The 16,669-nt window shown below is 48.8% G+C and overlaps 8 protein-coding genes across 8 annotated transcripts; all 8 read left to right on the plus strand.

The window, feature by feature from the left end:
• Nucleotides 1-57: 57 nt before the first annotated feature.
• ASPGLDRAFT_78462 (uncharacterized protein) lies at nt 58-1,415 on the plus strand (the record flags this gene model as incomplete). Its single annotated transcript, XM_022549965.1, has 1 exon — nt 58-1,415. One exon carries the CDS (start codon nt 58-60, stop codon nt 1,369-1,371), a length of 1,314 nt encoding a protein of 437 aa, XP_022405914.1. The 3' UTR covers nt 1,372-1,415.
• Nucleotides 1,416-1,655: 240 nt separating this feature from the next.
• ASPGLDRAFT_114834 (uncharacterized protein) lies at nt 1,656-2,675 on the plus strand (the record flags this gene model as incomplete). Its single annotated transcript, XM_022539640.1, has 2 exons — nt 1,656-1,909; nt 1,976-2,675. 2 exons carry the CDS (start codon nt 1,656-1,658, stop codon nt 2,673-2,675), a joined length of 954 nt encoding a protein of 317 aa, XP_022405915.1.
• Nucleotides 2,676-2,914: 239 nt separating this feature from the next.
• Nucleotides 2,915-4,401, plus strand: ASPGLDRAFT_62804 (F-box protein; the record flags this gene model as incomplete). Its single annotated transcript, XM_022548579.1, has 2 exons — nt 2,915-4,117; nt 4,216-4,401. 2 exons carry the CDS (start codon nt 2,915-2,917, stop codon nt 4,399-4,401), a joined length of 1,389 nt encoding a protein of 462 aa, XP_022405916.1.
• A 506-nt stretch (nt 4,402-4,907) lies between these two features.
• On the plus strand, nt 4,908-7,293 carry ASPGLDRAFT_21393 (putative Patatin family phospholipase; the record flags this gene model as incomplete). The annotated part of the gene is made up of 3 exons (XM_022543089.1): nt 4,908-5,168; nt 5,241-6,082; nt 6,132-7,293. The coding sequence occupies 3 exons, from the start codon at nt 4,908-4,910 to the stop codon at nt 7,291-7,293; spliced, it is 2,265 nt and encodes a 754-aa protein (XP_022405917.1).
• A 729-nt stretch (nt 7,294-8,022) lies between these two features.
• On the plus strand, nt 8,023-9,409 carry ASPGLDRAFT_41219 (uncharacterized protein). Its single transcript, XM_022545364.1, has one exon. The coding sequence runs from the start codon at nt 8,421-8,423 to the stop codon at nt 9,246-9,248; it is 828 nt and encodes a 275-aa protein (XP_022405918.1). The 5' UTR covers nt 8,023-8,420; the 3' UTR covers nt 9,249-9,409.
• Nucleotides 9,410-9,935: 526 nt separating this feature from the next.
• On the plus strand, nt 9,936-11,296 carry ASPGLDRAFT_115064 (uncharacterized protein; the record flags this gene model as incomplete). Its single annotated transcript, XM_022539655.1, has 4 exons — nt 9,936-9,974; nt 10,025-10,126; nt 10,176-10,319; nt 10,370-11,296. 4 exons carry the CDS (start codon nt 9,936-9,938, stop codon nt 11,294-11,296), a joined length of 1,212 nt encoding a protein of 403 aa, XP_022405919.1.
• Nucleotides 11,297-11,903: 607 nt separating this feature from the next.
• On the plus strand, nt 11,904-12,749 carry ASPGLDRAFT_30970 (uncharacterized protein; the record flags this gene model as incomplete). The annotated part of the gene is made up of 2 exons (XM_022543991.1): nt 11,904-12,069; nt 12,142-12,749. The coding sequence occupies 2 exons, from the start codon at nt 11,904-11,906 to the stop codon at nt 12,747-12,749; spliced, it is 774 nt and encodes a 257-aa protein (XP_022405920.1).
• A 1,764-nt stretch (nt 12,750-14,513) lies between these two features.
• Nucleotides 14,514-15,830, plus strand: ASPGLDRAFT_221432 (uncharacterized protein). The gene is made up of 2 exons (XM_022543156.1): nt 14,514-14,712; nt 14,783-15,830. Exon 2 carries the CDS (start codon nt 14,800-14,802, stop codon nt 15,568-15,570), a length of 771 nt encoding a protein of 256 aa, XP_022405921.1. The 5' UTR covers nt 14,514-14,712; nt 14,783-14,799; the 3' UTR covers nt 15,571-15,830.
• Nucleotides 15,831-16,669: the final 839 nt, after the last annotated feature.

The following is a 16,669-nucleotide window of genomic DNA, read 5'->3' on the forward strand; positions in this document are numbered from 1 at the left end:
GACTGATTTCTACCTCCAAAATAAAAGCTTAGACTACCTCATTCTACGTATCTCAGAATGTCCGTCAGTCTCGCATACACGGACAAACATCTGAAGCCCCTGCCCATCCGAGCCTCTTCACACCATCAAGATCCCCTTCTCTATATTGATCGTCAAACGAAGCACATTGAGCGAAATCTACAAGTCCTTATTGATGCCCAAAGTGAAGGTCTCCTGGCTGGTCTCTCGGGCCAACAACAGAATGACACTCCATCGCTGTCTGACTCGAAGGTGACGGTGCCGGTTAGACAACCTGCTCCCAAGAAGATTGGCTTACGTGTTGCCCGGGAAGGGATCTTCAAGTCTATATATGACTTGCTGAAGCTCAGAGAGGAAGAGCGGGAGCTACTGGGATTTCGCGATGGGGAAAGAAAGGATGCACTGGTTGAAATTGACGAGTTTAGTTCGAAAAGGTTTGGATTAGAAGAGGCAATCTCGTCAATCCGCAGCAATCGTGATAGTCAACGCTCCACAGATTTGAAGGACGAGGCCCGTACTCTAGAATCGGAGATCCGCGAACTCGAGACCAGGTTGTACGAGATGAAAGCGAAACACCGGCATGTTATACAAGAGATTTCGGAAATCGAAAACTCGGTGGATTCCAAGCTGTCTTCCTATAATGCTTCCCTGTCCCTCGTGGAAACCAACATTCGCAAATACCTTCAGAACCCTCCTCTCCAGCCTCTGTCGCCCACTGCTGACGAGCCCACATTCTACTCATTGCACCCTAAACGCCGGACACTAGATATGGTACGAGAGCACTGGAAAGCCGAACAGGAAAGATTACACAAGAGACAGTCGGAGGTGGACGCGGAAATCCAAGCACTTGAAGCGGGTGGTGGTGTATGGAAACAAGTGGTCACAGAGGTCACCGGGTTTGAGAAGCGCTTGAGATCTGAAATGCGTCGTTCCATTCAAACACAGTCGCAAGTATTGGAGGCAGACGGACCCTCTGGGAGCAAAACGGAAGATAGTCGGGTTCAAACCATCATAGATGACTTGCAGGCCACTACACAGCGAGTCGAAGGCCAACTGGAAATCGCGGAGGACCGGGATTGGAAGCTGCTTATGTGTTGCATTGGTGCTGAAGTAGAAGCGCTGCGAGAGGCGCGCGAGATGCTTCTCGAGGTGTTCAATGTGCAAGAATCTCCCGAAAACAAGGAATCAGACCCTGACAACCATGATCACCACGATGATGCACCAACGGATCCCCTTGGGGTCGACAATCCGGAACCTCCGGAGGATCTATTACGGGATACAGGTGATCATCGACATGATACTACTGATGAGGATGATGAACCGGATCCCGCATGGCTACTTCCCGAGTCGTAGCAGTACTGCAGTTTTTGTCACGTTTAAAGCGTTATTCAATTCGCATATATAGATTATGGTAGATATTTTACTATGAGACTCATGAGTTTACACAAATTTCTAGTACGTTGGGTATATTATAAGTTATCATAGAACCAAGCTACGGCTGCTACGGAGACGCTTTGTTGCCCAAACCCACCCACTCTTCTACAACTTCACCAACTACACAAAGCCAGCGGTGCCACGAATAGTCTTCGTCATGTCACTAGAAGAAAAATCAAAGACGAAGCATAAAGGACGCTGAAATGTATCTCCCCTCTCCCAATTCCACCTTCACCATCCCCTCCGTCCATGACGGCATCCAGCTCGACTGCCGCATCTATCTCCCCCGCGAACTCCAGCAACCAGATAATGCATCACGATCACGTTGGAGAAAACAAGGGATGATTGTAGCTCACCCTTATGCTCCTCTGGGAGGCTGCTACGATGATCCAGTGGTGAGCTTTGTTGGCGGGGAGCTTCTCCGGTCTGGATATGTTGTGGGCACATTTAATTTCCGGTATGCTTGACTTCAACACCAGACAGGAAAATATATATGAGAAAGAAGCTAATGTTACTTCTATAGAGGAGCTGGGGGCTCAGAAGGAAGAACTAGCTGGACAGCAAGGCCTGAATTGGCGGATTATGTGTCTTTCTACGGGTTTATGCTGCATTATCTGGGTTCCCTTGTGACAGAAGGCGATATCCATATTATCCTCGGGGGCTATTCTTATGGATCGATGATTGCTTCGCACCTCCCTAGCATTGAAGTCGTCGCGGGCCTCTTCGAAAACGCTCCCAATGATAGTGCGATGAGTGCGATTTGTCAAACGGCAAAGGAAATGGCTACTTCGACAAACGGACGTCTTACCATGCAAGTTCGAGCATCGTCACAGGAAGCGTCTAAAACAGCACCTCAAAAAACGATTTCTTATCTTCTTATATCCCCCATCCTACCACCGATTAGTTCATTCCTGACATTGTTCGGCACCTTTTCCATAGAAGTTCGGATGGGGACAGCTGCGCCTGGAAAGCATATTCCTTGCCCGAAGCCAGCTGATCAACTGTCTGCACACGACACGCTTGTCATCTACGGAAATGAGGACACTTTCACGCCAGCAAGCAAATTACAGAATTGGTCGAATGGGATAGCTAAGGTTGCGGGAAGCAGGCTTGAGTCTCACGAGGTTGATGGCGCTGGGCATTTCTGGCGAGAGGACGGCGTCGAATTGCGGGCTAGAAGTGTTTTGAGAGATTGGCTGAGCCGGATTTCTGATAACTTGTGATAGGCAGGTTGATCAATCGTGAACCTCTATGCTTCTTCCGCTCCTTGGAAAAGATATATGAATGTAGCTGGACCTTGTTAGCTATTTCTTCAGAGCCACCTGTCTGTATATTGTACCCTCAAGCAATACTCTAAATGGGCTTGCACGCATTGGGTAAAAGATTGGCCTGTGGTATACGGGGCTGACTAAGGAACCAGTAGGCGGGGGGGCTGATGTCGGTCATCTCTAAACACGAGGCAATGGACCTCAAGGTTGATAGCGTGCTAAATCGGTTACCCAGTAACTGCTGGAGGAACATCCTGGACCTTCTTCCAGTGCGCGATCTAATATCAGTCTCTCGTACATCTGTAGAGCTGAATGCATCCGCAGAACCGCTGCTTTATCGCAGCATCTCGTGGGAATGGGACAACGTGCCCATTCGGCGGATTCTGCAGCTTTTGCGGGCGGCTTGGCAGCGTCCAGAGCGATTGCTATATGTGCGGCATGTAAGCTGGCTGTCTTCGGACCAGATGGGGGAATGGACAGTTTCGGAACTCAATGCAGACTGGAGTCAGGAGAAGGCCGATTATACAGATGTTATCCAACGCGCTCAAGCCATTGTGGACAAGGCTGAATTTCCAGACGCGTCCAAATGGCACCAGGCTTTGGCCGATGGGGATGCTTATGCGTTTGCCACGATCTTGTTGTCTCAGATGCATAATCTCCAGTCTCTCCGTCTTGACTATACGTTTGTCTGGAGGTCCGGGTATCCGGGGTTAATGCTGAAGCATGCTCTCTTCTCGGCGCCAGAAGGATTACTATCCAAGTTTAACGACCCGGAAACAGTTGACTATGGCACTAATGTTCCTGAGGGCGAGTATATATCACATTTCTCGCAGATCGACAAAACAGACGGTTACCCGAGCTGCGATCCGAATCAGTTCATGACGTGGTTCCGTCTTCCATCGGTAAAGTCCCTAGGACTCTGGACCCAGAGCCTTCAAGAGGTGGTGCCAGCCCCACAGCCGCTTCATCTTGACCGACTCCACATATTAGTCCTCACCAGATCAACGATCAAGGAAAAAGAAATCCCAGGTCTTCTGTCTCAGACCCCAAATCTCAGGACGCTTCACTTGGGCCTGGCGCATCTTTGGGGAAAGAGTTGTCCCCTACGTAATGGAGCTGCTGTTCTCCAAGGTCTACATTCTGTTAGCAGGACGATCGAGGTGCTTTCGTTTTATTTTGAATACTACCTAGCCAGTCGTGGAGAATACTATTTTGATGAGGATGACGCCAAACTGAGGGAGCCCTTTAGACATTTTCTCCTGCAAGTCCCTAGGCTCCGGTCTGTGGAAGTGCCCATTACTATGCTCTTGGGCACAGATCCAGCGACGGCGGTTGATATCCGCACAGTCCTACCTAGTACCGTACAGCAACTGTGCCTGCAATGGGACTTTTCAGGGGTAACGGGGCACAATTTCTGGGATGACGAGGGCCGTCTTCTCTCGGTTGTGTTCGTCAACTGCTGCCCGACTGGCCGTTCTTTTTGCCACACTTGAAGCAAATCGTTATCCGTGTCTGGGATTTGGAAGAAGAAGATTATCTCCAAGAAGAAGCAGATTTGAAAGAAACTTGCAAACAGGCGGGAATTGACCTGACAGTTGTGTCTGATGAACTCTCCCCGGGCCTATGGACGCAATTCCTTCTAGGAATTAGCAGGACAGCCTTCCCTAGAAATGCGCCTTGAGACAGTATTTGATCTGTGCCTGCATCTGACAGCAGAAAAAGCTTCAATACTGTCTGGTGGACAATGCACAGTCATCCTCTGCCCGCCCTGCGCTCAGACCTGGTCATCTGCTGAATAATGATATGCCGACAGATAAGACCGAGTGATCGAGTCTGAGATCATCTGTGCTGAGGATTCCCATGGCCAGTGGATGACACTGTTTCATTGCATGCAACAGTGAGATTGTAATTAATCCAATTTAGCCGTGTATAGTCTTGTTAGTAATCTAGTAATTTGGTTTGGTTCATCCCCGGATATTCTCCCCCGCAAAAAGAATTCGTCGATCGCCGCTGTCCTCGTGACTTTGGTATTTGCCTTGGCCTCGACCTCGACTTATCTATGACCCTCTTCACATGCTATTTGTCTTTACTTGAATATATATTCGCTTGAAACCCCTACAAAGTGTGACTCATTGCTTATCTCGAGTTAATAGGCATGACCTTGATACAGACTCATAAACACCTATCATGTCATACCTTCGTGACCCCGGGGTAGGCTGTTCGGAACGCCATAGAAACGACAAGGACTCTCTCGCATGCTCAGGACCATCCGTCAGCAGTCGTCTTGGATCAAGCTCGAATCTGTTATTGTCGTCGATTATAATAAATCCGCTGGGATGGGTTGAGGATAGCTTCAACGCATATCGAGATGGCCTCTCAAAAGAAGAACGGAAGGACCGAATGGACCGGGAAAATCGCAAGCAGGTGATATACCTGAAGATGCGCAATGTACGTTTATAGCCACGTTTTTCTATTGGGCGTTTCACGGAGGATCTGTTCTAACCAAGTTGCGATATGCAGGCTATGTCGTACGACGAATGGAGAGATTGCGCCTACGAACTAGACGAGCTGGAGGACCATAACGCTTGGAAGAAGACCTTTGAATGCTCCGATTACAACCCCGATCAGGTTCAAGAACGGTTGAACCAGCTTGAAGACGCCCGGATCAGTTGCGATGTGGGCCGAATGTTGTTTCTGATTCGCACCTCGTTGAACCGTGACTTGGGTGGCATGAGCAACGCCTCTCTATACAGACACTCGCACGTTGGTACCAAGGATTTGATCGACCGGTACATTACCACTACTGTCGACACGATAGATGCTTTGGTGAATCTTTCGGAACAGAACCGTGACGAAGCGGAACTCAAATACATACTCGACCAGCTACTGGCGACAAGGCAGGCCTTTGGCAGAAGTGCCTTGCTTTTCTCGGGTGGAGCTACCTTTGGAATGAACCATATTGGGGTACTCAAGGTCCTGTGGGAGAAGAACTTGCTACCACGCATTATTTCGGGAGCGTCAGCTGGGAGTATTATCTGCGCTGTGTTCTGCACACGTACGGATGATGAGCTACCAATCCTCTTGGATACATATGCGTACGGTGACTTCAACGTGTTCAACGAGCAAGCAAATGAAGAGAATATCTTGCAGAAGACGGCACGGTTCTTGAAATACGGCTCGTTTTTGGACATCTCCCATTTGGCCAAGGTCATGAGAAACTGGCTAGGGGATATTACATTCCAAGAGGCTTACAACAGGACACGGAGAATACTTAATATTTGCGTCTCTAGCGCCGGGGTCTACGAACTGCCACGATTGATGAACTATTTAACTGCGCCTAATGTGCTCATTTGGTCGGCTGTGTAGGTGGTTGTCCCTTCATTCATCTCTTCGCAACTGACCTTTCTCTAGGGCTGTATCCTGTTCCGTTCCTCTTGTCTTTAGACCGTTTGTTCTCATGGCCAAGGATCCCATTACCGAAGAACCTGTGCCTTGGAATGATCTTCACAAACAATATATTGACGGCTCTGTGGACGGCGATTTGCCCATGACCCGCTTGTCGGAGACATTCAATGTCAACCACTTTATCGTGTCGCAAGTAAATCCACATGTGGTCCCTTTTCTTCCCAAGGATGAGGGGCCTAATGATTATACGGGCCCCGACTCGAAATCGTCCCCTGGATGGTTGCATACCATAACAAACCTTGCCAAAGAGGAGGTTCTTCATCGCATGGCTGTCTTGTCGGACTTGGGCGTGTTTCCCACTTCGTTGACCAAGATCGCCTCCATCATGAACCAAAAGTATTTTGGCGACATCACCATATACCCGGAAATACAGTACTCAGACATCCGGCGAGCGCTCACTAACCCGACAACCGAATTCATGCTCCAGTCATGCATAAATGGGGAGCGAGCGGCCTGGCCCAAAATGGGGCGCGTCAGGAACCACGTTGCGATTGAACTGGCCCTCGATTCAGCAGTCCAGAAGATGCGCGCAAGGGTCGCACTAAGCAATAACCCTCTCGACATGAGGAAGCTTACCCGGCATTCAACAGATCCCTTTGATAGTAGCGGAGACCACGGAAACGTACACCACCACCCAAGGCGAAACTCCTTTAGCCACGAAGTCGAACCGACCAAGCGAGTCCGATGCAATTCGTCGAGTCGTCGGTTGAAGAGGTCCCAAAGTGTTGTGTCTTTCGAACAACCCGTTCGTGCCCGGACCACTCATTCGGAATCTGCCATACAAGATTGGGACGACATTCACGAGACTACTCTAGCAAGATCTGGTGATGGTCCATCTATATCGCGAACTAGCAGCAGGCGACCTAATCCTCCAAGCCGTCGCGCGTCTTGGGGGGCATTATCCGGCACTGCGTCTGTTAGCTCCAGCCAGCATATTCGACCTCGCTCTCGACGATCTTCTAGCAGCTCTTCTTCATGGCAATCCGTTCACTCAGATGAACCCACATCCTCACAGGCACATTCATGGCCTAATCCTATGTCACCTCTACGCGGCCTGCTGAAAATGACACCCAAGACCAGCGACGGCTACTTCGATTCGTTGCGGTAGAATAGTCTTTACTGATGTCTTTCCCATTTGGGTATAATCTCGTTTCGCTTTGATTGAATAAGCTACAGACGGCGCATTGGCGGCGCGTTGGCGGCGCGTTCGATTAGACTGCATCTTGGCCATTGCTTGACACGCTTGGCAGCCCACACAGAACAGATGGCGCATGGGATAAATTGGCGTTTAGAAGATATGATGATTGTGCTCGTTTCGGCGTTTGGTCCTGGGCACAGCATGATAGCCACGAAAGATGGCATGGCGCTTGGGCAAGAATTGGTATGGTATGATTTGAGTGGTTATTACATACATCTTGGGCAATTCTATGATTGTTTACTGTTGTCTTGTGTTGATAAGAAGCAATCACAATATTCGAGATATGTTTGCTCTACAAAAGTACAATTTGCATTGACATGCCGCAGTACTATCCTATACAACAACACCAACACCAACAACACAACCCCGCACCATGACTCACCAGAATAGAACCAACCTGACTCTCATCCCTGCTCTTATGCAAAAATATTCATAGCAACAAAAAAAACAAAAATATCAACACCAGAAAAAACCCCGTGTCAAAACCCTGTCAACCCCGGCGCGTACAAGCACCAAAACCCCCTCTGATTGGCCAACACCCCGAATGAGCACTAATTAATGCAAATAACACACCGGCTTTGTTACATTGCATTAGCGTTTAATGTCACTTAATATAGCAATCGCATAATTTGAATTGCCCGCTAATTGCTAAAATTGGCAGTGCTTGCTGCATCAGCGGTAAATTAGTGCTCATCTGGCGAATGACCGTTACAGGTATTGGCAACAATGGGCTCTCGAGCAATGCAGGGTTCTGGCTGAGGGGTGTTTCAGGGTTTTGAGGAATAAAAAGAAACAGGATGATCTTCGTTTTATGGCGGTTGAGATGATAAGACTTGACAAGCTTTTATACCATATATCGTCCGCACGGTTCATGGGTTTGTTTCTTGTATCTTCTTGTCTTATTGAAATGGAATAATCCCGTTTCTGGGCAAGTACTTGCTTGACCCTACGCTTCTTGACTGAGTGTGTTATCACTTCACTACTATTTTGATTCATACCGTTTATGATTGACGACCTTGTCCAACAAAATCACCACAATGGCAAGCATCGTCCCCAACCCTCTAAACCGCTTCCGCAAACACGACTCCCATAAACCCCTCCACGCCAGATGGGGCGATGTATCCATCACTGCACCAACAGAAGGATCATGGTGCCAATACGATAACCCGCATAAACCCGCACAACGACGACTAGGCTACGGACCTGGATATGTCCCCGATGGGCTCCGTCGAGCATCAATCTCGCCGGCCCAACACTATGAGGATGACGAAGAAGATGAAGAAGCCCTCAGGACAGAACATAACACATCGTCACGACGAATGAGCACATTAAACCCCCGACGCTTATCAATGCATTTATCACGGACAAAGTCTCCAGGCGGACAACAAAAGCAACAACAACGCCCCCGCGGCATCGACAGAACGGAATTCGCCTACAAACCGATTAAACAAGACTACTCCACCGAAGTCGCTGACACAGCACACAAACGCGAGTCCCGATTCCGGTATATCCCCACTAGTCCGCAGTATTTCGAAGAGCCTGAGCGCAGTCAGTCAGTTAGCTCTGGTTCTGGCTCTGCTTCTAGCTCTAGCTCTAGCTCGTATGGCTATGGATATGCCCATCTTTCTCGGAGCGGGAGCCCCCTACGCTATGGTGTCGGTGTTGATGATGAGGTTGAACTTCATCGGGGACAGAGAGATAGGGCGAGTAGGGTATTTCCCATGGGTTCTTCTACGATCTCGGGACAAGGGCACGGGCACAGACAGAGCAATGGGCTGTCAGTGTCGGAGGAGAGGAAGAAGAGGTATTCAACAAGGCGATTGACTACGGTTATGGTTCCGGATCCTGAGGATATGTATGGTTGATGATTATTGGGTTTCTGGTTCTGGTGTTGGGGTTTGGTTGACGCTTTAGGGTAGGATGTTTTGATTTTGGTTTGGCGTTATGGTTATTAATTGGGATTGGGATTGGGATTGGAGTTGGGCTTAGTGTAATTGAATGCAATACGATTATCTATCTATGGAGTCCGTCATGGTCAATTGTAGAGTAGCACATTGATGCTGAATCTACCCCTGGGGTATACATATCAACCTTGCTAAACAAAACGCTCCAGGAAACCAGGAAATGACCCCCGGGTCATAGAACTTCCATTCTATTTCTACTAGAGACCAGATATCTGCCCTCTATCATGCTTTCTCAGCTACTTACAAGTCCTGACGTCGACTAAGCCAATGACGTCACAGCCAAAACATATCTTTCAATCTGGATTATTCCAGCTTGTCTTTTCCGATTGGCCTGGAACGGCATTCCTCAGTATGTAATCACGACAAGATGCCAATATTTCATTATCGGTGTCTATCTCCAGATTTCCATATCCGGTGCGATGGGGTTATGACGGCATTGGTAGCGCATGCTTGATAGAATGTTCATATTTCTTAGTCTGGGCTCCTATATAGCTTTTTCTCTAATTCAATCTGCGATTTATATGTTAGATTTGCTGAATTTCTCTGTCGACTGCTCGGATATAATTAAACTACTTGGATATAACGACAATGGCGGACGCCGTGGTTCAACTTAGATGTGGCGTTAAGGTATGCTCGCGCAGTCTCCTCTCTTCTTTATTGATGCTAATTTTCTATAGAACGATGGATGGGGAAAGCCAGGAAAAGAAGGAGTGGCCGCGAAGTTGTGGTCGCAGACGCCCGGGAACGGTCAGATTGATGATTCGAAGACCTATTCAGAGGTGAGCTGAAACCAAGACAACATGGAACGATTGGAAGCTCATTTTGCAGATGTGGATGGGAACATATCCAACCAATCCGTCCTACGTCCTCGCAACCGGCGAGTTGCTCTCAGACTATCTCAAGAAGAACCAGCAACTCGTGGGCAAGTCCGTGTTGGATCGATTTGGACCGGAGATTCCGTTTTTGCCAAAGGTAAGCAGCACTTCATTTTTACATCAATGTGACTTGTCTAACCGATCTAGATCCTCTCCTTCAGCAAGGCGCTCCCCCTCCAAATCCACCCCGACCTAAACCTCGCCAAGAAGCTCCACGAAAAGGATCCCAAGAAGTTCGGCGATCCCAACCACAAGCCCGAGATTGCAATCGCACTGTCCAATTTTGAGCTGTTTGCCGGCTTCAAGCCCGCCTGGGTTATTGAAAACCAGATGAAATTGAAGCCCCTCGAGAAATTCTTACCACCTCAAGACAGCAAGACCGATACCGAATACTTGCGGGAGATCTGCCAGAATCTACTCACCCTGGAACCAGACACCGTCGCCCAGACAATCAAGGAACTTCGAACTGTCCCTGAAGCCAACTTCGGGGAAGACAAATATATCCCCAGCATTTTGGACCGTTTGTCCCGGCAGTACGGCGACACCGACAATGGGAACCTGGTAGCGGCTATTCTGATGAACTATTTGACACTGGGACCCGGTGATTCGGTCTGTGTACCCGCGGACAGTATTCATGCCTATCTTTCGGGCGACATTGTCGAGTGCATGGCGCGGTCGGACAATGTGTTGAACACGGGATTCTGTCCTCGCGCGGATCGTGATAACGTGGAGTTGTTCACACAGGCATTGAATTTCAAACCCCATTCGCGAGAAGCAGCTATCTTACCGCGGAAGAAGAGCGACAAGGGTATCAATGGTAAGACAGAGGTTTATGCGCCGCCGTTCAGTGAGTTTAGTGTCCTGTTGACGTGTCTGGGGCCGGGCGAGTCGGAGACGCATAAGTCCATTTTGGGGCCAAGTTTGATGATCGTAACCAAGGGATCTGGGAAGATGAATGCTCCTGGGAAGAGTATTGACATGAAGGAAGGATTTGTTTATTTTGTTGGTCAGGGAGTTGCGCTGGACTTTAGCACCGAGAAGGGGATGGCGTTGTACCGGCCATTTGCGGAGTAATACGTCGAATTAATACTTGCGATAAAATGTTAGATCAATTCAGGCCGCCTGTTGGTATCCATTTTCGGTAGAAAAGCAGACAACATGCCGCAATTCGATTAGGGCTACCAGTGCCTAAGGCACGTCAATCGCATCAAAATCTAAGATCTCCAGCAAAATTGGATACATCAATTCCAACAGGAGTTTCAGAAACTAACTCGAACACAGTCCGACGTGGCCCAATTGATTCTTTCTCCGACGTGGAGAAAAGCGCCCACCCGCGCGCACTGATACGCTTCCCGAAGCGCCTGGGTCGAACGGAATCTCAGCAGCGGCCTCTCACAGCCAATCAATAGATGAAACCCGCAAAATCTCAGTTGGAGGTTGCTATTTTGGGGAGAGCCGCCTTTAATTGTGGCAGCTGAATTTGTTTACCCTTATTCTCAAAATAACACGCGCTGAAACGGGACGGTGAGAGGGTATAGCGATCTTCTGTTCCTGAGTGGAGGAGGGGTTATTTGAATGGGATTTGTCCGTCGGTTTTGTCTTTTGTGTTTTTCTTGGTCTGGGGGTTGCCTGTCAGCTTTGTTTCTTGTGTCTGTTTCTCTACCTGTCAGATTAGTACATCATGCTTATAGCTCGGCATGAGGGCAAGTTGCTCCAGGCTAGATCCCCGGACGGTTCGGTAGACGACATTAATGGCGTTTCGGGGGACTCCAGTGAACCTGATAGCCTCTCACCCGAGAAGCAAGCCATCATCGGGGCCGTCGTAGGAGGGGTCGCTGTTATTGCGAGTGAGTCAGCCCGAGCATGTCCATAGGATATAAATTGTACATACCCATGCTGACCAATTGATTCCTATACAGTCACGGCAGGGATCCTCTTCTTCCTTATCAAGAAGCACAGGTGGGATCAAATCCGACAACGTGAAAAAGCCTTGCTGGCCCTTCACGCTCCTCCACCGGCATACGATAGCAGCGACACAAGCAATAGCTCGAGGTCTTCACGAAAACCCTCTCCTTCTCCTCTCCTTCCTCCTGTTCCTGTTCCTACTCCTGCGCGCCCAGCGTCTCTATCCGTTCCATCTTCGTATCAATGTCACACCAGCAGAGACATAGAAGAGCAACCACCGGCGTACGACGCCCCGTCAATACCAGTATACGACCCCTCGAGATATCAGCAACGGCAACAACAACCGTTCCGTCCTACCTCGACCCCCACGATAAACAGCGGTCACCTGCACTATTTGTCCGGCGACACCATGTACGGACAGAGGTCTTCACAGCTAATAGTACCGTTTCAAGGTCATCGACATACCATTCAAAGTGTGCCAGCATCGCACATCGGGGGTCAATGGTCTGGGACTAGAGTGACAGCGTCGAATCCTTCGTCTGCTCCAGTTGGTAGTAATGGGACAAGGCCTCCTCGAAAGCCAAAGCCAGTGCTGTCGAGGTTGATAACGAATTTTGGGTAGCTGGGTATGAGGGCGTTTGGGATATTTTTTTTTTATGGCATGGAGTTTGGGTCGCTTCTTTTCTACTCTTTGGTAAAAGCAGGAACAGTTGTCAATATGAATGAAAGAACAAGTTCTGTCGATTGTGTAGAAAGACCACAGTCACATGATCGACTTGTTCTCTTCCTTCACTTGTCCTTATTCTTCTCACCCCGTCAACCAAGAGTCCTTTCCATACTCCAACACAATATTGCCATGTTTCTGGATATCATGTTGAGTGGGCATGGAGCTACAATAAACTGCTTCAAGGATTGAATTTTTTTTGTCTATGAACATGAATGGGTGTCGACGAACATATGGTCACAGACATACAATGACCCGGTAAGCACTCTATTGTACTTGACGCAGATGACCTGAATTCGTACTAACACACCGATTGACAGCAAATGGGCATAAGTTTGACCAGCATAGGCCCCGACGCTCAGAACAAGCTGGACCCGCCGAGAAACGCTAGTCGATACACCGTTCATGACGTTATCTCGGTATGATTCGAAGTGCTATGTGGACTACGCTATGAAGGGTCTCGACCAGACGATGCGATATCAGATGACAATCGCCGTTCCGGGCCGACGTTGACAGTCTGGGGTTTATGCCAGGAGCACCAGCTCGGTAATACCATCAAAACCACGGATAGCTGAGACAAAACTCTGTACTTTCAACGACGCTAGAGTTGAGGTGAAATATCTTGACCTCCCCGTATCTGCAATCCACCTGAATGACTACGGATGTCGGGCCGCATAGGATGTGCCGAAGACAATAGTTAACAGCTTTTTGCATATACGACCTCGGCACGGTGATCCGGCGCCCACCTCTTACAAATACTTGCTCCGGGATTAATTCGCTTTCATATTAATTTCTGCAGCTACCGGTTAGCTCACAACCGGCGCGTAGGTAAGCTCTGTGGATGGCCGACAGCCGGTCGATCAACCGTGTTTCTTCCGCTCTCCCACTCATATGCTCTTATTTCCCTCCATCCTTTCCCTCCTCGCTATTGTCAGGGATCTTGATTAATTTTTGACAGGGGTGGGCCCTGCTTTTTCCGTTTCCGGTTAATGTCGGGTAGTTAAGATGCATAACTCTTTCCTGTCTCTCGAATCTGCGCTGACCATTGGTTCTTCAATTGTACAGGTTCATCTTCTAGCCAACGAGATGGCACAAAATTCTAACCATTCCAACAGTTGCTTATCACGGTTACATTAAAGGACCCATAGTGAGACTGAATAATTCGCCACATTCCCTCCTCAGACGACAAATAGATCAATCAATAACAGTCCTGGAGCGCTATAATGCAAGCGCCTTGCCAAGCCACTGGACAAATGCTTGCATATCTGTACGACTGCAGCATCCCGGCGGGAAAACAAGTTGACATGCTGGTTGACTGCGCCGCAATTTCTCTATCTACCAAAGCGCCCGGAATACTTACCCCTCTCGTGCTCATTGTCGGTCGCCCATTATCAGCCGCCGCAGTCGAGGGAACGGGCGAGGTACATATGTACCTTTTCCTATGATGACTTCGGGACCCTGCTCACCCTTGACGGCTGACCATTGCGCAAGAATTCCCCGTTGGCTCTCTCGTAATCTCTCGAGAGATCGTCTCCCGCTAAAGTGGAAAGGGCCGGTGGTCCCAAACTGTCGGGTCGTGAACGCGTTTTCGATAGCGCGAGAGAGGCCCAAATTCCGCGCCGGGCGACGATTGAGGAAATTTGTCCCCCTCTCTTTGTTCTTTCTTCACATCATAAAAGAGAATATGCAGGTGGGCTGTAATTCCGTGTGCGCCTCAGCCGGGTCTGATATAACCCCATCCAATGCTGCCAAAGGGCCGGTTCATTTTCTTCTTCTCTTCATCTACATTTCATAATCTGAATCTTTAATTCTTCTCCGACCCGAGACTCTGGTGGACTGCAAACGTTACAACCCTCATCAGGTAGGATCTCTCTTTTGTAGTTATCCTTATTGTAAGATGTTCGAGTTTGACTCATAGGCTCAGTGCATAGTCGATCTGTCGAACATCATGGCAACCATCTTTCGGAAAATTCGAGGAAAGCGCAAGCTTTCTAGCGAGCTAGACTCACGATGGGGTGATGTCTCCATCTCCTCCCCCAACGAGGGGTCTTGGAGTCAAGGCTTTCAGCCATCGGGTTCCACTGTCAACACACAAGCGGGAAGCCCATCAGAGCAAGGGCAACGACCTAGCTCTATGAATTCGCTCGGACGGTGCAGTACCTCATCCCACGGAGCAACGAAGCCAAGTCCGTCGAGTGCCGTTTCAGTGGATTCGATGCCGACAGGCCACTATAACGCCAACATACGAAGCCGGCCCCGAACGTCACACAAACAATCACCAGCAACAGGCCTTGGTATCGACATGCTAAAAAACGGTTACAACGCCTGGGATGATGCCAGTAGCGATGACATATCGTCAGATGATGAAGGAAGAGACGGCGGAGAACGAACCGGGCGATACCTGACCGTGGGCACGGAAGAAACAGACTACACTCGAGCATCCAAATCACCACCTTTGTCAGTCACATCTCGCATGCGGCGCAACAGCCACCAAAGCACGATAGAGCCCAGCCCTTTCATACCAAGGACGACAAGTTCGAGGCATGCGAGCTTCACTTCTTCCGCTCCAACGGCATCAACTGAAAATTCTCGGATAGGATATGGACACCGTCATCCTCCATATCCAGAAGCCAAGCATACGCGTCATTCAAAGCCTTTGAAGCTTGAAGCGGCTAGAGGACCGGAGCTTGTCCCGTCGTACGATGAGTTGTATGGATGAACGTTTGGGTAATATCTTCGATGACAATTTTATTTCTTTTCTTTCTACATATTTCTTTCTTCTTTTTGGCAGATTCTAGATATTTTGGTTATTTTATGCCCTTTATGACGCTTGATACTATGAAGATTATACGCTGGTAGGCATTTGGACTTTGGACCATGAGCAGTCTGATTTAACATTTAATAACTCTTACAATTTTGGATTGTAAATTTTGGAATGCGCGAAAAAGCCTCGCCTTTTTTATTTTTTATTTTCGGCATAAGTACGGAGCACGTACCCTGATTATATATCCCAACTCCGACTGCATTGACCAGCGCCAAGGTAGCAACACCTTTCTTTGACCAGGACAGATGTTCGCAGCACTGATATTAAACTGATATTAACCATTATGGACCGTGCCAGACGGCCATACTCGGCACCATCAATCGACTTAACTGTCAGATCATAAAAATCAGTTGTCAGAGACTTTTGCCGATGTGTGAGCAAAGAGGGGGTTCTCCGTCGCAGATCGGCGAATGAGATGCTCGCAGCTACATTCCGAATCACTATCACAGTCAGGCCTTTGCTTGTTCGTCCATCACGTCCATCACATCCACTTTGCCAAAGATGGTCCGGATCGAATCGCCCAGTGGCTGCTTGCCGATCCTCATTCGGCCTGCAATGTGGGTTTGCCTTTGTTGAATGGACGTCTGGGAGGCCTTCTCTAAGCGCCGGGGTGATGTACCCTGCCGCATAGCGTGTGTTTGATTCGACAGTGACGAATGCGCTGCAGAGCCATGGTCTGAAATGCCCACTCTCAAAGACGTTCATTTCTTTTATCACCTCGTGAGGAGTACAATGTACCAAGATGCCCAAGCTTTTTCTGTTGTTTAAGTGAAACAGCGAGAATCCTCTTTTCCCGCGAGAGAAGTACTTACTTCTTGGGCGCTTCTCATTACCAACTTTGAACATTTTAATATTTCAATGCGAACGTTCTCGTATCGCACGGCGTCTGTCTCTCCTTGGCTGTGATCACGGGCGTTAAGAAGACCATCCAATCCAACCCAGAAGCAGTTGATTTCCTCTGTTTGTGTCTGCATTTTTAATCTCGAGGACGATG

The sequence above is a fragment of the Aspergillus glaucus genome (genome assembly GCF_001890805.1).
Source record: "Aspergillus glaucus CBS 516.65 unplaced genomic scaffold ASPGLscaffold_1, whole genome shotgun sequence".
In the NCBI taxonomy this organism is placed as follows: Eukaryota; Fungi; Ascomycota; class Eurotiomycetes; order Eurotiales; family Aspergillaceae; genus Aspergillus; species Aspergillus glaucus.

Coding starts and splice junctions, on each gene's coding strand:
- ASPGLDRAFT_41219 (XM_022545364.1), top strand. CDS start 8,421: ATGGCAAGCATCGTCCCCAACCCTCTAAACCGCTTCCGCAAACACGAC.
- ASPGLDRAFT_221432 (XM_022543156.1), top strand. CDS start 14,800: ATGGCAACCATCTTTCGGAAAATTCGAGGAAAGCGCAAGCTTTCTAGC.